This window comes from Schistocerca serialis, chromosome 4 (assembly GCF_023864345.2).
Source record: "Schistocerca serialis cubense isolate TAMUIC-IGC-003099 chromosome 4, iqSchSeri2.2, whole genome shotgun sequence".
Taxonomy (NCBI): Eukaryota; Metazoa; Arthropoda; class Insecta; order Orthoptera; family Acrididae; genus Schistocerca; species Schistocerca serialis.
This window is the reverse complement of record NC_064641.1, coordinates 620,815,301-620,838,107: the sequence shown is the minus strand read 5'-3', so window position 1 is coordinate 620,838,107 and position 22,807 is coordinate 620,815,301. Positions and strand designations below refer to the sequence as shown.

The window sequence follows — 22,807 nt, the reverse complement described above, 5'->3', positions numbered from 1 at the left end:
TCTGTGGCCTCTCTGTGTAGCCTTTCACGCAAAAAAAGGAATTTTGCTGCAGTCAGTAGCGAGCCAGTGGGTGAATCGGATACTCGAAGAAGCTCCGATTCCCCTTGAAACTGTCCTCCGCAGACGGGGACGAAATGTTGGTTTTCAATGTGATATCCATTAGACCATGGCATAATAGCCCGTATATTTTATTAACTGTGACATTTCCGTTCGTGAAACCTTACATTTTACAATTAGCACAAGATGTTGGCACACATATCTCTCCTATCGCGTCAGTGGAAGCTGCACTTATGGTCGTCATGCTGATGTCCTTTGTGGTCCAGACGTCGTAGTCCTATCCGTGAGGATACGTGGCCTGTTGCCAACAAGCCCATTTCTTGACTCGAGGTATGTGACTTGCCTGTAAGATCCCGCACGTGTGAACGAACAATATGTTTGATCCTCAGGCGCTATTTGTGTGGGGCTGTTCAGATCCTGAACCCATCGATCTCAGCTTGCTGAGATCTCGACGAACGCGAGCAAAAATAACGCGCAACTATAAGCAGCAGAGGCCCCAGTCGATTTCTGACATGTACGGTGTTGCAGTGCCTGCATTATTCTGAATTACGATGCAGTGTTCTTTCTGACATGTATGCGTGTCTCTGCAATATCGTATTTACCCGCTGACACCGGAGAAGCGACTTTTAAGTAGAATATCTCGCCTGGACGGGGATATACATAATGTACGTACCTGTACAGGTTTTAGATACATGGTTGACGACATATGGTAGATTGGGTCTGGCGGTGACTCGTGCTCGGATAGCAAAATGGTAAGGTAGCACCCGTGATAAGAGGGAAATCCAGAATGCAGGTTTGTGTCCTGGTGTGGCACAAATTTTCATTGTCGTCATTCCATTCTGCAACTCATGGTAGTCCATACTCGCAACTGCGAATACATTTAATATACTTCATGTAGTTCTGACATGGACCGCCCGGTTAGCCGTGCTGGAAATGCAAGGCTTTCTGGATTGGGAAGGAGCGCCTGGTCCTCAGCACGAATCCGCCCGGCGGACTTGTGTCGAGATCGGGTGAGCCAGGTAGTCTGTGGATGGTTTTTAGGCGGTTTTCCATCTGCCACAGCGAATGCGGGCTGGTTCCCCTTGATCCGCCTCAGCTACACTATGTCGGCGATTGCTGCGCAGACAAGTTCTCCACGTACGCTTACACCACCATTTATTCTACCACGCAAACATAGGGGTTACACTCTTTTCGTGTGAGACGTTCCCTGGGGGGGTCCACCGGGGGCCAAACCGAACAATAACCCAGAAAGAGTGGTTTGGTGTGAGACGGCGGAGGGGTGAAGTGGACTGCGGTCGTCGTCGTGGGGTTGTGGACCACTGCGGCTGTGGCGGGGACGGAGCCTCTCCGTCGTTTCTAGGCCCCTGGTTAACATACAATGCAATACAATACAATTCTGACATGTGTTGGTAAACGTTTCTTCTTCTTACAAGAGGCATGAAACGATCTTCTCATAAACAAACAAGGTTAAAACGCGGGGTTTTTGATTGGGAAAACCAGCTGCGTAATTTTTCCTAACTCACAGAATGCGTTGCTTGTACCCATGTTGTATGGTTGCAGTGAAATGTTAATCATCTGTGTACCAAAGAATTCAGCACACCTCTCGCCAATTTGCTGTTTGTTGCAGTCTACCTTCATGGTTTCGCAATTTTAGTGGCCAACAATGTACTGGGTGATCAAGAAGTCAGTATAAATTTGAAAACTGAATAAACCACGGAATAATGTAGATATAGAGGTACAAATTGACACACATGCTTGGAATGACATGGGGTTTTATTAGAACCAAAAACAAAATACAAATGTTCAAAAAATGTCCGACAGATGGCGCTTCATCTGATCAGAATAGCAATAATTAGCATAACAAAGTAAGACAAAGCGAAGATGATGTTCTTTACAGGAAATTCTCTATATGTCCACGATCATTCGTTAACAATAGCTGTAGTCGAGGAATAATGTTGTGAACAGCACTGTAAAGCATGTCCGGAGTTATGGTGAGGCATTGGCGTCGGATGTTGTCTTTCAGCATCCCTAGAGATGTCAGTCGATCACGATACACTTGCGACTTCAGGTAACCCCAAAGCCAATAATCGCACGGACTGAGGTCTGGGGACCTGGGAGGCCAAGCATGACGAAAGTAGCGGCTGAGCACACGATCATCACCAAACGACGCGCGCAATGGATCTTTCACGCGTCTAGCAATATGGGGTGGAGCGCCATCCTGCATAAACATCGTACGTTCCAGCAGGTGTTTATCAGCCAGGCTGGGGATGATGCGATTCCGTAACATATCGGCGTACCTCTCACTCGTCACAGTAGCAGTTTTGCTGTCCAGCGCCAACTGTCGGACATTTTGCGAACTTTTTTTTGTTCTAATAAAATCCCATGTCATTCCAAGCATATGTGTCAATTTTTACCTCTCTATCTACATTATTCCGTAGTTTATTAAGTCTTCAAATTTATACTGATTTTTGATCACCCTGTATATCTACCTCGTCAGTCCAAGACCCGTACCATACAGCACGATCAACACAGTGCAGAAGTTGCACGTCACATGTAGTCGTACTGACGAGACTCGTCGGTGTTGCACGCTGAGTAGATAAAGACTGTAGGCTCACCAGTTGGCTGGATCATCCGGATTGGCCATGTAGCGCTGGAAATGGCTGTAGGCTGCCTCGGTACACGCAGGCTGATTTGCAGAGCAGGCGAGGGATGATACGATGCCGCGAAGGACGCGCGTGACGTGAGAATCACCAGGCTGTGCCACATAGCCCAAAGTGCTCGTCACGCTCGCAACCACCTCCTGCACCAAGGTCTGTGAAAATAGAATTTTACCATCAGGAAGAGCAACCTCTTGCAAGGCAGCATAATGAGACACTGTACATTATCCTGACAGTGGACTATGAGGAGCAACTGAATTAGAAATATCTATCCTTTGGCATTCACCTTCGTTCTGAAGACAGAGGCAACATTTCATCGCAAGGGCTCTGCGAGACACCGAATGTGAAGGGGAGCCATATTGATCCTTGACCCTGTAAGAGCTGTCCACATTGGATGCAGGTCGATCAGGATTAGGTCCAAGGGGTGTATATTTCGCACAATGGCGTCTCAGACTAGCGCTATAAGGGAAGCCTGGAGTGCCCCACAGGCTCAATTTCCTTGTACTTGAATGCTTCTCAAACAATCCTTACTCAGTTTCGGATCGATGGCATGATACATTCTTTCGCTGAAGGTACAAGTTGTAACACTCAACGCTAGTGCTGTCTGCTCTAACTAAAATGAGCAAACCCCATCCCCTCCCTCCCACTCCTGATAACTTCCTCTTCTGACTGTGACGCAGATCAGCATCCTCTCATACGTGGAGGCGTAAATAGCCTTGAGCTCTAGCTTAATCCCTGTGATTATAATCAAGCTACTAATGGAAATGAAGAATACGTGTGGCAGTTACAAAGCTAAGCAGATAAAAGTCACAGACAAGACTCAACAGGTACAGCATCTACACATATAATAAAATTGAATGCATGTATGCGCATATATATGTTCCATATCTTCTCCTACATCACTCGACCGATTTCAGCCGAACTTAGCACACATATCACTTGCTTGCTGGACCTACCTATCAAACGGTTGAGGATGAAAAAGAAGTGTATCCCCCCCACGCGCGATTACCCAGACTTCATTCATCCAGTATTTGAGAATGAGAGCTCTTAATGATTTTACGCATAATTTCAAACTGTAATGCAAATTTTTCTCACTGAAAATCCCCACAAAACGACGAAAAGGAAAAACTTTATCGCTTACTATATTGTCGCTGTTCATGCAGTAAAGTTATCGCAATAAGGCATGATGTTTTAATTTATTCTTTGCTACTAACTGTATTCGCGACACTCTTGGCAAACAGTATGAACATATACCATGTATGCTACTAACTCTATTCGAAAGACAAAAAAAAAAAAAAAGATTGAAATGGCTCTGAGCACTATGGGACTTAACTGCTGTGGTCATCAGTCCCCTAGAACTTAGAACTACTTAAACCTAACTGACCTAAGGACATCACACACCCATGCCCGAGGCAGGATTCGAACCTGCGACCGTAGCGGTCGTGCGGTTCCAGACTGTAGCGCCTTTAACCGCCTTTTTTATTTTTTTTAAAAAAACCTTTATTAAAAAAACAATGTATTCCAAATACATACTAAGTTATACATACATGAAGTTATTTAAACAAAACGGTTTGATCATTTCAGTTACGCTGATGTTAAGGAAAGACAACAGAAGATTGCGTTACTGACTAAATTACCAGAAAGAATGAAATTAAACATCAAGAAAAAAAAATTTTTAAAGACATTCAAACTTCAATCTGAAGAAGTAAAATCTGCACTTTGAATCATGAGCTGCAATCTTTACAGAAGCATAATTAGTTCTTTATGATGGATATCAGCAATTTGGTGGGATAATTTTAAATATAAAGCAGTTTAATAATCACATTAGACAATTTCTGAAATACTTGAGAATGGCGGAAAGGAGATATATAATAAAATTGACTAGCCTTCCAACTGCACTTTCTGGACATTAATTGAATCTATGTATCTGAAGTGATCAGATCTATATAATCAGTCTTTCACTGCAAAAATGAACAGGGCAATGTGCCAGCCATTGAATATTACATTTATCAGATAGAATCTTATGATTTTACCAATCGATAAGGACATTTCTATGAAAACTGTCTATTTACAAATTTCTAGTATAAGCCAATAATGCACCTTTAATGTTTTGTGTTTGGCACTATTAGACACACAATCTCAATGTCACATAAGTTCTGTACATTAGCTTATAAATTTCAGAAAACTACTCTCTGAAGTAGAAAAAGCACACATCATAAATATACTGTAAAATCTTAAATAGTATCCTTAAGGTAACTACAATACATCACTGTCAACACAGTCTTCTTTTTTATATTAACCAATGCCCATTCTTTCAAATACAATTTTTAGCATATTACCGAACTTTTTCTTGTGATTCGAATAGCTTCTAATTTTGTGGAACTCACACAGCATGTGTACCTTGAATTCTATGATGCTATCGGATCCTAATTTGTTAAGGACGTAGTTAACAAAATTTCCCAGCAACCAGTACACAGCGTTATTTTTTGCTTCTGGGAAATAGCGTGCTTCAGGCCTGTGTATCAATGACAGCGATATATACTCAGGGGATATTCTTGTAATCAGAGCTATTTGCTCCCGGACCCACTTCCAACTATTCATGTGACCACTGCAAGTATATCTATGAATTACTGTGTCAACTAGATGGCATTGTTGACATAAATTTGTTTCACAGAGTCCGATTGCGTACAGTCTTTCATTGGTGCTAACTATGTTGTTAACTGTCTTGTACCATGACGTTTTTATATTAGACGTGAGCACATTAGAACTAATGTTTTTCCAAATCTCAGTCCACTCAATGTTTGGAAACTGTCGTTCTATTTTGTTTCTTCCTTCGCTTTTCTTTCGTTCCCGCATTATGGCTCTCGATGTTAAGTGTCGGGACTGCCTGAGTTCGACACTGACATAACTAAACTCAACATAGAAAATCCTCACGTGCTGTAAGCGACTGTTGATATTCTGCACGTCAATCGGGGGAAGCAGGCTTGGAGGTTTAATGATCTCGAAAAGTTGGCTGGTTATGCTTTCTCGCGAGTCTCTTATTAAATTAACTTGCCTTTTGATAAAAAGAGCAGAGGCTTTATCCATTATATCAGTTAATCCTAGTCCACCATTTTTAGGATCTAAAGTGGCTACTTTAGCAGGTACTCTGACACTTCACCTCTCCACAAAAGTTTGTGATTTTGGACATTATTCTCCTCGCTATCATTCTCGGTATTGGAAACAGCTGGGCAGTATAATAAGCCTTAGCAAGGATGCATGAGTTGATATACTGTGTTCTTTGAACTTGGTTCACATATCGAGTTAAATTCTCTAAAATGGCTCCTTGCACTTTATCTGCTGCAACTTTCCAATTTAAAGCCGTCATTTTCATAGGGCATGCTGTCAGGGTGATCCCAAGTGTTTTATGTTGTCGGACTAATTTTGCCCACTCGACGTTGATATTATCAAAACCTCTGAGATTTAACATCTTACTTTTTTCCGTTTGCATTGGCTCCAGATGCTCTACAGTACGAATCAATCACTGTTGCTAGCGTGGTTACCTCGTCATTATCCCTTATAATGACCCCTATATCGTGAGCATAGGCTCTTATAACTGTTTTATTTCCTGATAATGTTAAGCCTTTTAATGTAGCATGGACATGTCTGAGGAAAGGTTCCAGCGAAATGGCGAAGAGCGACATGGACAGAGGACTTCCTTGAGGAACGCCTCGTTGTATTTGCATCGGCCTGGATTGTTGACAATTCACCGCTATTTTAGCATTTATTCCAGTTGCTATGTTCTTAATCAACTGTATGACCCTATCGTTGAAACCTGTTTTCTTCAATGTCTGTAGAAGATATTCATGGTTTACTACATCGAACGCTTTATAAAAATCTAAAAGCAATAAAGCACACTTTATGTTTGTTACAGAAGTTATTGCATCTCTGAATTCCGCTAGATTCTGAAAAATGGTTCTGCCTTGCGCACAGTTCTGATGTTGACTAATAATTTTATCTGTAAGGCATGAAATTCTCTTGTTTATTATTCTAGCTATTAATTTATAATCAGAATTCAGCAGTGAAATTGGACGAAAATTATTTAAATCTTTGTTTCCATTATTTTTTGGCACCAGAACAATTTTACTCTCCTTAAACTCAGCCGGAATCATTTTACCCTGAATAACCTCATTTACAATGTCCGTGATTTTCTCACCTACTATTGGCCAGTAGCGGGTGTAAAACTCTGCTGGCAGACCATCCGGTCCTGGGGATTTTTTTGGTGGTGAGGCGCACAGAGTCTCATACACGTCTTCTTCACTGACAACCTCGAGAAAATTTTCGTTGTCATCTTCTGTCAGCTGTGGGGCTCGGATGTCAAGGAATTCTTCCAAGGAAGCATCACTACTTTGATGTACAGAATATAGCTCGCAATAATAGCGATAAATCTCGTCCATGATATCCTGCTGGGTTCTGAGAATCGTACCGTGTTTTGTCCGAATTTCTTGAATAAAAGTCCTTCTCCCGTTTTTCGTATGCTTCACTAAATGATATAGGGAAGTAGTTTCATCTTCTGACACCGAATTTGCCTTCGATTTTATTTTGAATCCTTCCATTTGACTTCTCTTGATATTAAGTAACTTGGCTTTGACTTTCTTGATGTCTGCTATCCGAAGTGTGGAACCTGCTGAGACTTGATCATATAGATCTCTCAAAACGGAATAGTAATACTCTATAATGCATATCATTTCCCTTGCGCTCTGGGCACTGTATTGAATAAGAACTTTCCTCAACTTCGGCTTTGCCATTTTAACCCACCAGTCAATAGCAGTGGCATATCTACTACGGGCTCGCAGGCATATTGCCCATGTTTCTTTAATCAGATCTTCTAAATCATGATTTACTAATAAGGAAGTGTTCAAATTCCCCGATTCTTGAATCGGCGAACCGGCTGTCTTGTTAGATTTACGCAAGCTAAGACACTTGAATGGTCTGAAAAGTACGTAGGAATGGTTTCTACTTTTGTCACGGAAGTTACAAGATTTTTAGAAATATATAGTCTATCAATTGCTACGTGATGTTGCCGTGACATAAGTGAACTCAACAGTGGAAGTGTATTTGATTTCCCATGTATCCTTTAATTCTAAACCAGTAACTAATTGTTTTAGTTCACTTGAGAAATTAAAATTAGGTAACTGATCTTTTTGATTTAAAACACAATTAAAATCACCTCCAAGTAATAACTGTCTTGGCGATTTCCTTAACAAGTATATCAAGTAATCTTTGAAGAAACGTGCCCTGTCAGTTCGATGAGAACTTCCTGAAGGGGCGTACAAGTTGATGATAGTCACATCATAGATATTCAGTCCTATTCCCCTTCCGGACTCCAGTCGTTCCACCTCGCTTACTGTAATCCCTTCCCTCACCAAAATAGCTGTACCAACACTTGTTTCGGGAGACACATTTATGTAAGTGACAAAACCGGGATATTACCAAATTCGAAATTAGAACTTCTTGTAACAGGGCAATATCAGTCGCGGATTCGTACAAAAATTCCTTAAGGGCCGATAATTTCAAACCGGTCGTGATTTTATTTATGTTTATAGTGGTGACAGAATAAGATTGCGTCATTGTGCTGTCACTATGTAGTTGTTTTCATGAACTAATTTAGTTTACTTTGGTTCAGGGTTCAGTTAAGCTGTAACAGTTTTCTCGGAAGGCTGAACGTGGAATAACACTTCAATCAGTTTATTAGTTACTGTCTCGTTTTTTTCTACTTCTGATGTTTTCTCTTGTACCGCAAGCAGACTGATTTCCTGGTAAACTTTCTGATTTTTCCTCCAGTGATTCGTGTACGACCGTTTCGGACTGAACATTCTTTGGGCTTGGGTCGCCCCTACCGGATTTTCCCTTCCCTTGGTTACGAGCTACATTCTCAATTGGTTGCGTCGGTATTTTACTTCGCGGCTTATCTGGAGCAGCAGCAGACGCTTTAGCAATTTCGGTTGCCGGCGCCTGCCCTGAGGTGTTGACCGTGATTTCAGTTTGGCCACCACTTCCCCATTCTTTATTAATTTCACTCACTTTCTGATCGAGGGAAACAAATGGAGACTGCAGTTTTGCAACCTCTCCCTAAATTTGTTTATTAACAGATAGATTCTGATCTTTGCAATCGGCTACTGCACCTGTTGTTTCTTGCAAATTAATGCTGCTTAGACCCCCTTCATTTTCTGGTACCGTATGTGTATTATCTTTCTGTTCATTAGTTTCCATTCGCTTTTTGCCTTCAGGTTCCTCTGCCTTCTCATCGCACTGTTTTTGCTTGCGAAGTGAGGGAGTGGGACAAGACAGCTCGTCCTCTGAACAACTATCAGATATCTCCAGAGGTCGTTTTTTCGGTTGCGTTTCAGTTTCACGAGTAGTGGCAACAGGGTTTCCATTTGTTGTTAACGGGGGAAATTGACTGTTATCGTGAAGGGAGACATCAGCTTGGCCCGCTGCGTTAACATCCTCAATCAGTTTTTCCGGGCTATTCTTTGGTAACAGATCATTTAAGGTAAGGTTCTGACGCTGTATCAAATTACTTTTAAGAACAACAGTTCGCCACTGACATTCCTGTCTGAAGTGGCCGGTTTTGTTACATATATGACATGTAGGTTCCTGACCTGTATGAACAATTTGTGCCTTATACTCACAAATAGTTATGTGAGACGGAATATTCGTCTTAACGTCCATCTCTACAAAGCCGACCCCGTTAAAACACTGCAGTTTAAAGCGAGGCGACCATCTTTCATTTGCAATTGATTTAACGTCTCCGTAGTTTGAAAGAGCTTCCTTAATCTTATCATTTTCAATTTCAATGGGAAGATTCAAGACACGAACGGTTTTGTAATGAATGTCCGCTCTATAGATGGAAACCTTACTTTTATAACCATTTCTATGCACAAAATCTACTTCATAGTCCCACTTTCGTAACACTTTATCAACAGTCGAAGCACTGATTAAGTTGACAAAAACACAGTATTTTTCCTGATCCAGTTGCCAGGTATGAACGGTTTCAGAATTTAGACGAATTACCTGTGTAATCCAGTCATCTATTTCCAGGGATGTCGGCTGAACAGGACGGGATTCCTTGTCAAAAGCAAATACTAGAGTATTCTTCCTGAGGTTTGTAGCCATGGTTAATCCAGCGAAGCAATTTCGCTTAAACAACCGAAATTCCAAGTAGCAGCAGCAAGACCGGAAAGAGCGATCAGATCACAAGGAACAGGAACGGACACGGAGATTAACGGACGAACGGCTCTCGGCCACTCCGACCGGCCCATTCGAAAGACATTTTGGAGACAGTTTCACATATGCAGTTAAAATGTCGCTACAAAATTATATCATTTGTCACACACAGTTTAGGAATATGACGTCATTAAACTCTGAGATGCGCGAAAAATTGCCGCGTAATGCACGACCTTTAAATTTATTACTTCTTTGCTGCTAACCCTATCTGCAATACATTACGCAGGCAGCGTCCACATACGCCAGTGAATGTACGTCAAAATCATATCATAATATCAATGTACGACACATACTTCAGGAGAAATGACGTTTTTAGCGTTAAGCACTTTGAGAACGAAACTGCAGGGCAATATTCACTAGCGGTACAGGTGAAATATGCGTTACAAATATGTGTGAAGTACGAGGGCTGTTCAATAAAGAATGATCATAATTTTTTGTGGTTATAATTTCTCGCGTTAAAATTTAATCTTACGATTTTCAGTTAGCTTAATGTGCAACAAATACGCCGTAGTAATTCCATCGTTGGGACTCCTGTCTCCCGCCTGTGAGAGGCAGGCAAGGTCAGACACGTTCAGTATCGCCTACCGTTGCAATGAAGGTAACACGCGAGGAACAATTCGCGGCTTTGAAATTCTGCTTTCGTCTCAACAAATCGTTAGCTGAGGCCTATACAATGTTACAGGAGGCCAAAGGAGAGTCTGTTCTTCCCTACAGCACAGCTCAAAGGTGGTTTAAAATGTTTAAAGAGGGGAGACAATCAGTTTAAAAGGAAGTTACTGGTCTTACGGAAGAAAACCTCAACACTGCTGCTGACATTGTGAGAGAGGATCGACGAATTACTTAAGATCACTTTCTGAAATACTGAACATGTCATTGGGTGCCATCCACACGTTGGTGACAGAAAAATTACACATGACACATGGTTGCCCGCGATGGGATCCAAGATTGTTGATTCCCGAACAAAAGTACATTCGCGTGCAGGTCTGCATGTAGTTAAAGTTGATGTTAGAGGAAGATCCGGAGTTTCTTTCAAATGTAATCACTGCTGAGGAAACCTGGCTACATAATTTCGATCACCAACCCCCAAAAAAGCAAAAGTGATTACTTCTGTTGGGAAAGTTATGGTCATCTCGTTCTTTGATATTCGTGGGATGGTTTATCAGCATGTTGTACCTGCACACACATCAGTAACTGGACAATACTACAGGGATGTCCTGAAAACATTGCAAGTCCATATCAGGTACAAGAGGCCACATTTCCGTGAAGCAGGCTGAATGCTGCACCACAATCATGCGTGGCCGCATATTGACAATTTTTTGCTGAATCTCTTGCAAAAATCAACGTGAAGTGCATTCCTCACCCTCCATAAGGTCCGGATTTAGCCCCATGTGACTTTTTTCTATTCCCTAATATGAAGAAACGCCTTCTTGGGAGGCATTATCAATCATCAGAAGCAGTGGTGAAGGCTGCGGAGACGATTTTGAAGGCCCTCACAAAAAATGTTTTCCAGCTTGTGTATGAAGACTGGCAGGAACGCTGGGACAAGTGCATCGCATTCGCGGGAGACCACTTTGAGAAGGATCATAAAAATTCTGAGGATGAGTAAAGATACGTTGTCAAAAAAAATTATGATAATTCTTTATTGAACAGCCCTCGTATGTTAAATATGTGTGACATGTGTATATGCGGGCAAAGCGACGGATAAAAAACTCCTGAACTCCTAAATAGATTTCAGACAAACATGATACACATATTATTTACTATCTGGAATGAAATACTGTGGAAGTAAGAACCAACAACCTCCTACTGGGGCAGTGGTGAATACAGAAAACCTCAAGGTGGGGGCGCTAAACGTATCTTGAGCTACCTTTACTTTTACCCTAATAATAACAATATTTTTATACAGAAATTACTATAAATTACTATTATTAATACTTCACAGTCAACTGATCACTCTCACTCTTGTCTAATCTCCACACTTGCACTTGCTACAAATAGGACTATTTACCTCTACATTCTTCAGTCTTAATATTTCTGCTTCTGAACGTAAACTAACTTCCTATTCGACGAATAGTTCGTATTTATAACGCTATGTATCTAAGGTTCTCTGCACAAGAAAATAGTAGAATATTTGCGACTTTTCTCGAACAAATACCAGACAGAATAACGTAATGAGATCACTAGAATGGCTGCGACTTCTTTCGCAGGTATGTGTTAGCTCTCTATGTGCCAAAGATAAACGTATAAAATATGATGATGACGCGCGTGATACATAGGAAAATACAACTACTCGGTTCAGTCGAGTCGACCGACGAAAGATACGAACGAATAGAGTGCGGGCTGACTGGCGGGAGCGGGAGGGCGGCAACGTGGGCGGCCCCGCAAAGGGGCGGCGCGCGCCTCCCACATGGATCCGCCACTGGACTGGGGTGGGGTTGATAATGTGGAGAGAGAACAGGGGAGGAGGAGATGGAAAGAGGAAGGAGGAGATGGACACATATTTGATGGAGGAGGAGATGGACAGATGGGAAAGGATCAGATGGGTAGAGGGGGGAGGAACAGATGGACAGAAAGAGTGGGGAGGAGCAAATACAGATGGATAGAGAGAGGATGGAATAGCAGATGAATAGAGAGAGGGGCGGAAGAGATGGACAAAGACTTGGGAGTGGATGAGGTAGATAGAGAGAGGGGGAAAAGGGGATGGACATAGAGAAGGCGAAGGAGACAGACGGAGAGAGAAGGAAGGAGGAGATAGACTAATAGAATTGGAGTAAATACATGATCAGACAATGCCAGAGTATTAAATAAAAGCCAAAGATACAAAATTAATTGATTTGATAGCAAAGAAACAAGTGGCAAAGTGTGCATAAACTTTTTTGCTTTTGCTTGTGACTTTTTCCCGCAGTGACGCAGGGTTGGCATGGTTAATCGGATTTGGCAAGGTTAATTTAAGGGGTGGCCGGATGCCCTTCCTGCCGCCAGCCCGTACCCCCCGGGACGAAATTAGTGTACCCCAACTGTCTGTGTCTAGTGGAATCTGTGGAATAGTGCGAATGTGTTCAGATATCTGCGAGCCGTATAACTGAGGCGGGACATGGGGACCAGCCTTGTATTCACCTAGTGGGATGTGGAAAACCGCCTAAAAACCACATCCAGGCTGTCAGGCACACCGGCCTCAATCGTTAAGCCGCCGCACAGTGGGTCAGAATCCCAAAAAGCTGGTCAAAATATAAGTAGTTGTTCAATTTGTACCAAACTTAGTACGTAAGGGTTTACGGAGTTTCTGATTAAGAATATGATGTCAAAAAGTGAAAAAAACAAAATGGCGGACCCAAGATGGCAGGCTCTATGTACACTACTATCATTTTTTACGTATAAAAGTAATTTTTAGGGAATTATCGAGGTTACTGATGATGACAGAGTTCAAAAAATTTAAAAATGGTGGATCCAAGATGGCGGTCAAAATCTATGTCTTTTTATTTATTTTTAATTATATATTTTTATTCATATAAAAGTCATTATTTAGGGGTTATTGTAGTTAATGCTTAAAAAATAAACCAAAAAAGTGGAAAACTCGAAGAAAGGACCAAATATAGGTTACAAGATGGTGTAAAATATTACAAAAAAATATTTCATTTTAATTACAATTATTTATTTTGTAAATTTTTTATAACTTAATTTACAAGTTTTCATTTTCTTATTCTCTTTCATCTTCTGCTTCAACTGAATCGTCATCAGCCTCAAACACTGTTTCCTCATTACCTGCATCTGCATCTGAATCTTCATAGTCTTCCGCCACAGGAACTAAGAGGGCAACGGCTTCTGGCGACAAACTCTTCAGTTTCTTCGGCGAAGATTTGCGTAAGGAAGAAACGTAGGGGTCTGTCGTTGCCAACAATCTCCTGAACACGTCTTGCATAGTCTTAACTCTTGAAAACTTTCGAGAAAAACTCAGTCGATATTGCTTGATCAACTTATTGGTTGATTCCTGAGCATCCTCCGATAGTTGACCGATGGGTAAAATGGCCGAAGAAATAATGTCTGGACCGTGAATCAACAATCTATGGACTGCTGTTGGCATGTTGTACCAGGGGTATTCTTTCACGTAGTTCCTGGCAGTTGCTAAGGCGTATGCTCGAAACTTTTCAACGTCGATCTGACGTCCGCTCGAAATCGTCTGCAAAATTATATGGAAACGGTGGATTAGTTCTTCGGAAACTCCAGTTATCAGCGCTAGTGTTGCAGTGTTTTCAAAAAAACGTCGAGCGGTGTTTCCGTCATTCATACTGCCAAACCCTTGTTTCGGCATGTCAATTACAATTCCAAGCTGCTCTTTGAAAGCTTTTTGAATGTTGGCTTTCAGTATTGCTTTTTCCTCTTTATCTTCTGCTTTACGTGCCTGTCACTTTTTTGTTTTCATTTGGTATGCCAAATGAATACAACATTCAAAACATCGAATCCAGGCGTGAAGAGTTGATAGACCGTACTGCAGATAATCGGCGGTAACTTGTTTTTTCAAAACATGGTCAATGTTATTAAATTGGGCAGACGTAGCCTTGCAGAGATAGCACCGTTGCGCAGATTTCGTGTTGGTGATAGCATTGCACACTTTACCATCTACCATGGTCATGCTTAAATTGTATTTAATGAAAATGTCTTTCCCATGAATAACTGTTTCGAATGATTGGAGTTGTTCGATCTGTTTGTCGTAATACGCTTTCTCATTTTAAGACGTTTGCTCTGTTTCCTTTGTAAATTCTAACTTCAGTGGTCTGCAAAAGAGGGTTGAAGACGGCTTCGGATTAATCCATAAGATCTTTTCTTCTTTAGTTTCTTCATTTACACCTGCAAGTTTCAGTGGAACAAGCGAAGTGAAAAATAAAGTTGCATCTGAAATACTCGAATCTGAAAACTTACATGCTTTGCCCGGAGGTTCCGTCAAAGCCCCACTTACAAATAAGGGCCATATTAGACATTTCCGAATCACTCATGTGTAAAATATCGTCTCGTTTCAGCAGTAGAACACGTTGAACAGTGTGGTCTAACAAAGCTTGCAACCGTACCTCAGCTTTTGATTCAGTAAAAGTGAGGGTTACGTCTGGAGGGCAGCAAGCTTTTTTTTGCTACCAAAACAGCTGAATACGGTGGATATAGTGTGTTTAAGCCTTTTCCTTTAGCCCCATTTCTCAAATGCTGGTAAGATTCTTTTGACAATTTCAAGTCGAAAAGGAGTGCTAGACCTTCATTTGCATCATATGAGGATGGCGATGATGTGAAAATCGCAAGCCTGCCTTGTATTTTTTCACCTTGGATGGACTTGAGAGTGTGACGTCTTTCACAATCTTCGCAGCATCTGGGTGCCCCGAAGATCGAAGACTGATTTGCGCGGCGAACGATAATTCGACAGGACTGAACTTCGTACGAATCTCCTCAGTTCTCCTTCTTTTAGACCTATCAGATAATGTTTCAAATTTTGTGGCAGGTCGGCCTGTTGATTTAGTCACACTATTGTATTTAGCCAGGTTTCGTTCTTCTTGAAAAAATATCCTTGTCGCCGAGTTGCTTCCTTATACTTGCTTCTTAACTTTGTTAACAAAATCGAAATGGTAGGCCTCATATCATAGGGGATTTTAATTGTATGTCCACTTTTTTCTGTCAACGACCTTTCCAAATGTTCTATGACCCCTTCCAAATCATTTGACAAATACTCCTTTGTTATTAGAAAAATATCTTTCCTCGAAAATCCGATTCTGGAATATGCTGGATCACATGAAACTGAAATTAAAAAAAAAAAATCTGTGTTACACTTTTCGTCATTTTTCTAATTATTTTATTCTTTACAATGCTTCTACGTGTCGATTGTAATTTAAATTGTACAAATAAAACTCATAATTAATTGATTCTATTGTCATTTTTGAAGATGTCTGAACAATGAAATTTTGCAAGTGTCGCTTAAAACGTGGCTCAAAGCCAGAGTCGCAACTAGTTGCAGGATTTGAAGTTTAATTTACAAAGGTAATAATATATACTTGCGTACACAGCGCAAAAGAAAGCGGAATGTCGTGGAATTCGTAACTTATCTCTATTTTTAAGCGCATTTTACGATTTTGTCATTCATTTCCCTGTAGTACGTTAATTGAAATGTAAACGTGCATAATTGATGATTTAATAGTGATATAAGTGTTTTTTCACTAGTACATACCTCCTGGAATACATTCCATATTGAAAGTATTGGTTTCACTTGCACAAAACATAAATAACTTCCTTCAACAACACGACTGTTTTTGTAGCCTGGCCAGCTGCGCACACACTAACAATGAACTGCCGCATTTGACCTGAGATATTACAGAACAAATGAACATCTGGTCGTCCGCACAGCCGGCATTCAGTTGTCCCAGCATTGCTGCTGCCAACCTGACAGTCCAAAATCCCCATCTTTCAATTTTTTTTTCCTTTTTGGCCACGTTTTCAAGATTCTGGCCCACTGAGCGCCGGTTGGATTCGATCCGGGGCCCGCACGCCTACCCGACTCCAGGAAGCAGCGCATTAGCGCTCACAGCTAACCTGGCGGATAAGGTGTAATTAGATGAATGACGAACACTAACTACACTTAAATAAAGTTTATTCAGCACTTGCACATACAAGAGCGAGGAGTGAACTGCCTCCGGCCAGAACACATATGGTATATGTAAAGTTACAGAACATTCCAGTACAATGTGTTCAGGTAGGTTTTGAACTCACGCCCCTCCATGCCACAGTCTAGTATCATAACCACTACATCACGCTGACTGTGCTACTCAGATCATTCCTCCCGAAGGGGGCGAGCTGGCAGCAGCTTAGTATGCCGCTCTTCAGCCTACAGACTTTGTTGAAAAGATGAAGAGAATAAATAATACAAACAGGCGGAGTAACATCGCGAAAAAAAAATCGTGGAACTTAAAACATAGAACAAAGGGAAGATGATGCTAATAAAAATACATACGAACCAAACAGGTAAAACAATAGACAGACAATTAAAAAACACGACGACAGTCTGGTCAGCTCCTTCTGCGACAAATATATATATATATATATATATATATATATATATATATATATATGTATATATATATATATGTATATTACAAACGTTGTTATCAAACACCTCGAAAAGTAGTTGACTGGTTGACTGATTTACTTCGAAGTTCTTGGCCGATTTATTTCAAATTCCTACATTCAGGTAAAAGAATGAAGGAAATTAATGAAAAATTAAATTCCTACCAAACGAAATATATCGTGGTTTACTGCATATAATTCCTGTAGCCAGAATGAATTACAGGGGCAATACCCGTCTTCACTAGGTCGCGTGGCGAGCGAAAGCCGAAGAATTTGACAGAAACGTGATCGCAAACTTTTATTAATTGATTGATTGCTGTTATTACAGATGATATATACCCTAGAAGATATTTTAGTCCGTGTTTCACAATTATTTTTACTGTTAAAATCCACAGTACTAGGCAAACGCTACGACAGGTCGTGGAAGCAGTACCAACAAAAGTCACTAGATCGGGGGCCGATCAAAACATCGAGCAGAACCCGAGATTTCCAGAACTGTAACGTGAACTTTTCTCCCAAAATATAAAAAGATGAGATCGCAAATTGTAATAACACATGACGTAACTAATCATCTTTCCATACAGGTGAAGATGTATTCATCCGTCACATTCCATTGACACCCAGTGATTTAAATCTGGTCTTCGATTCAAAGCGATTGCAGTGTCCCATGTGGCTTGTATTCGCTATGAGTGCCAACATGGCACAGGGCCGATCATTTTGTTGCAGGTATTAAACACCCTGGGCGATGCCGAGCACTATAGCTATGTAAGACACACGAGAAATACAGTACGTTTAAAGCATACTTACGTCGAATTCGCCAGAATCTATAATCGACGACAGTTCGCTGAGCACGGTTTCGGCTTCGAGCCAGGGTATGTAGTCCATCTCCTGCGCTAGGTAGGACGTCAGGTTGAGAAGCGTGTCGAGGGGCAGCAGGTCGGCCTCCACCAGCGCCCTCGCATCGTCCAGCAGCAGAGCGCGGTTGACGGGCGGGATCACCTCGTGGTCGCTCAGGAGCTGCTGCACCAGCAGAGCCCAGTTGTCTGTGTCGTACTGCACTCGGTAAAACCCTGCGTACAACATTGCGCGTGTGTTACCTCCCATGATCGGCTTTAGCAACCACTATACACTGAGGTGACAAAAGTCATGGCATAGCGATATGCACATATACAGATGGCAGTAGTATCGCGTTCATTGGAGGACACGTCATTTGCACTCAGGTGACTCACGCCAAAAGGTTTACGACGTGATTATGGCCGCATGACCGGAATTAACAGACTTAAACGCGGAATGGTGGCTGGAGCTGGACACAGGAGACATACCATTTCGGAAATCGTTAGGGAATTCAGTATTCCGAGATCCACAGTGACAAGAGTGTGCTAAGAATACAAAATATCTGCGGTTACCTTTCACTATGGACAATACACTGGCCGATGACCTTCGCTTAACCACCGAGAGCATCATGTTTGAGCAGAGTTGTCAGTGCCAACAGACAAATAACACTTCGTTAAATAGCCGCAGAAATCAATGTAGAACGTACGACGAACTTATCCGTCAGGGCAGTGCGGCGAAATCTGGCTGTACCGAACGATGGTGTCAGTAAACAGACGGGTGTGGCTTCGCTAACAGCACATCACCTGCAGTGCCTCTCCTGATCTCGTGAGCAAATTGGTTGGACCCGATACGACAGGTCATACGAGTCCCGATTTCCTTTGCTAAGAGCTCATGGTAGGATACAAGTGTGTCGCAGACTCCACGAAGCCATGGATCCAGGTTTTCAACAAATCACTGTGCAAGCTGGTGCTGGCTCCATAATGGTATGGGCTCTGTTTATATGAAATGGACTGGTTCCTGTGGTCCAAGTGAACCGAGCATTGGCCGGAAATCCGCTATCTGGAGCCATTTGTGGACTTTATGTTGCCAAACAACGATGGAATTTTTATGGATGAAAATGCGCCATGTCACCAAGCCACAGTTGTTCATCATTGGTTCAAAATGGTTCAAATGGCTCTGAGCACTATGGGACTTAACATCTGAGGTCATCAGTCCCCTAGAACTTAGAACTACTTAAACCTAACTAACCTAAGGACATCACATACAGCCATACCCGAGGCAGGATTCGAACCTGCTATCCTAGCGGTCGCGAGGTTCCAGATTGTAGCGCCTAGAACTGCTCGGCCACCCCTGCCGGCATTGTTTTGAAGAACATTCTCGACAAATTGAGCGAATTATTTGGCTACCCAGATTGCCCGACATGAATTCCATCGAACATTTGTGGACATAATCGAAAAGTCAATTCGTGCACAAAACACTGTTCCGGCAACACCTTTGCAATTACGGACGGCTTTGGAGGCATCGTGGCTCAGTACTTCTGGAGGGGACTTCCAGCTGCTTGTTGATTACATACCACTTCTAGTTGCTGCACTACGTCATGCAAAAGGAGGGCCGACACTATCACATGACTTCTGTCACCTCGTACTATGGCGAAACACAACAATTTTATTGCCAGTAAACAATTTTTTTTGCAGATTTCCACCTGTTAGAATAATACGGCCTACTTAAAAGTCTGAATGATAATTAAGGGGAGTTGGAACGCCCTTTCCAGACAATGTTAAATTTAGTGACTTGGCTTCCCTGTATTTCACGATCCACTGCAGCCATAGACATGAAACTTTCCAGGACATTAAACTGTATGTTCTGAGCCTACTGAACTACAACAATTGCATTTCAACCACTGATTTCGGAAATACAGTTTTTCAACTACACGATTAAAATTGTTTGTACTTTTTTGTACGTTGTCCTATATAATTTTAATTATACATGTTGTTGTTGTTGTGGTCTTCAGTCCTGAGACTGGTTTGATGCAGCTCTACCCTGTCCACGCTTCTTCATCCCCCAGTACCTACTGCAACCTACATCCTTCTGAATCTGCTTAGTGTATTCATCTCTCGGCCTCTACGATTTTTACCCTCCATGCTGCCCTCCAGTACTAAACTGGTGATCCCTTGATGCCTCAGAACATGTCCTATCAACCGATCCCTTCGCTGGTCAAGTTGTGCCACAAACTCCTCTTCTCCCCAATTCTATTCAGTACCTCCTCATTAGTTATGTGATCTACCCATCTAATCTTCAGCATTCTTCTGTAGCACCACATTTCGAAAGCTTCTATTCTCTTCTTGTCTAAACTTTTTTTCGTCCATGTTTCACTTCCATACATGGCTACACTCCATACAAATACTTTCGGAAACGACTTCCTGACACTTAAATCTATACTCGATGTTAACAAATTTCTCTTCTTCAGAAACGCTTTCCTTGCCATTGCCAGTATACTTTTTATATCCTCTCTACTTCGACCATCATCAGTTATTTTGCTCCCCAAATAGCAAAACTCCTCTATGTTATACGTAACATTAAGTGTTTTCTTTTAGTTCAGCAGACTCGGGATATGTATGTTACTACTCCCTGAAAATTTGAATACTCTACGAAGTGGTTTCTGAGATTTAGGGCAAAAGGCAACAGAAAATGTAAATTTGCAGGAACGGCTTCTAAAATTTCAAAAGACGGTAACTCACTTAATATATGCTTAATTTTTTTTTTATTTTAGTCACTCAGAAGCACCCCGCACCGTACTGTATACCATCCTCTTGATCTTTTTCCAAGTTTTTTCTTCTTTTCTTCTTCCTGGAATCCTTAGCGGCCAACTGTGTTGCATACTCTCCTTTATCAATGCGAACCTTGTCCATCCGTTAAAGTTCTCTGATGCAGTTTGCTCCAGGATTAATTCCCATATGCTGTAGCACTTTCACGCTACCAATATTGCCATCATTAAAACCAATAACAGCATCACTGACCCCCCACTTCAGTGTCTTCATTCCAAGAAAAACATTTTTTGATAATCGAGTCCATGTAAAATTATTGAAAGACTCATTGGGATATTGAGTCTGACCATGCAGATTTGCCAGGTCTCTGTAAATAGGTTTTATGATATCCGTGACTGCTGCTGGGACGGAATGTTTATGGCCGTATGCACTGTGTGAGTACTGGGGACTGCATTAATTGCACCATGCATCAGGTCCAGGAGGGAAAAGGTGGTGTATTGGTTTTTCATCAGTTGACTGTCTGTGGAAGAAAGTAACCCCTACTGCTTCCTTCATTTTCAACAAATCCTCAATTTTATTTCTAATGACCATTTCATAAAACTGCTGTAGTTCATCAATCATTTTGTTTCAGTCTCTCAAACTTTGTTTCAACTTCCTCAACATGGTACCCATCCTCTTTTGGACATGACCAACACATTCCAATTTTGTGATAATCTTCTCACCATACGGCTGAGCGGCTACTACACTGTTATATACTTTTGCGACTGCATCACCTAAGAACTTAGTGTAACATACTCCCCTTTCGTTCACAAATCGACTAAAAATTTCAATAGCTGCAGAGGCGTCCATACCACCACTTGTTCCTTCTAGATTTCTGTCACAGATATGCCATTCTTCATTCCCTGATATAAACTTATAACAATGTTTGGTTAAAACCTGGAAATCTATTACATTTCCAGTATCCACACTGGTCACCGTAGCAACAGAATTCTTATAAGTGTAGCCATGCTTTTGCAAAGTGCCATCAAAAGCTACTGGTATATCAATCATACCAGCACCCTTCATTGACTCACATGCAACAGATTCCACGGCAGCTACAATAAATCCTGCACACTAGACGATTTTGCAAGGTGGGCGTGGCATGTTCATCATGGCACACATTGTTTCTGTTGCTGCGTGTCCTTTGTCAATAGCTCTCAATCCATAAAACCACCTAACATTTACTTCAAAATAATTACCTTTACACTTATCAGAATTCCAAAATGAATGAGTATATTTACAACTGGCACAATTAATAAGTATCCTGGCAAGTCCATTTGATACCTCACTGTCTTCATGTGAAGTAACTGGCCCTCCACATATGTTGCAACACACACATTCACCTAATACTCTTGTTAGGATGTGTAAATCTATCAGAATATAACCAAACCTACCATTTACATCAATTTCGTTCTGAGAAAACTATGTGTCACAACATTTTATTTTAATTTCGAAGCACTAATGTGTGTTCCTCTAGATACTGACGTGTTTGACTGTATTTCATTGTCTGTAACTTCACACACCACATGTTGAACACAATGTTTCCCTCTGTTCGAAAAACTATTACCATGAAACCCATGATTCTTAAAGAAACTTCGTTTTGGCGTCGATACGAAACTGATTTTGACAGTGCTATCAATACAAATACGTAATTTAACCTTTATAGCACAGCAATACACAGCCTTCTATATAAAAAAAATCACCGATTTTATTAGACCTAAAAGTAATGCACGTAATTTTTTTTTTACATTTTCAACCGTTGTAGATTATATTTAATAAAATAAAATAAAATACTTCCCATGTTAGTTTATAAGTGATATATGTATATCATTTTATTCGAAAAATTGCAAATGAGATAAAAATAGCTAAATGTGAAAAAAAATTCCGTTCTAACTCCCCTTAACGGCCTATTCATTATCACTCTCCAACTTGCGACTTAAGCACACAAAAAAATTACGTGTTTCATGTGACAATCGTCATGAGCCAATCTCTTATCTCTACAGCACTCAGCCCATTCTTGATTTCTTTTTGTCTGGTTGTATTGTATCAAGCAGGAAATACAAAGACTATTTTCATCCTTTTCACTGGACT

The 22,807-nt window shown here is 41.2% G+C and overlaps 1 protein-coding gene across 1 annotated transcript in view; it reads right to left on the bottom strand.

The window, feature by feature from the left end:
• The window catches only part of LOC126474640 (aminopeptidase N-like), a 196,818-nt gene that overhangs the window by 88,942 nt on the left and 85,069 nt on the right, over positions 1 to 22,807 (bottom strand). The window contains exons 12-13 of the mRNA XM_050102118.1: positions 17,886 to 18,148; positions 2,673 to 2,869 (exon numbers count right to left, since the gene is read on the bottom strand). Coding sequence (XP_049958075.1) covers positions 2,673 to 2,869; positions 17,886 to 18,148 — 460 coding nt within the window. The remainder of the gene's footprint in view (positions 1 to 2,672; positions 2,870 to 17,885; positions 18,149 to 22,807) is intronic.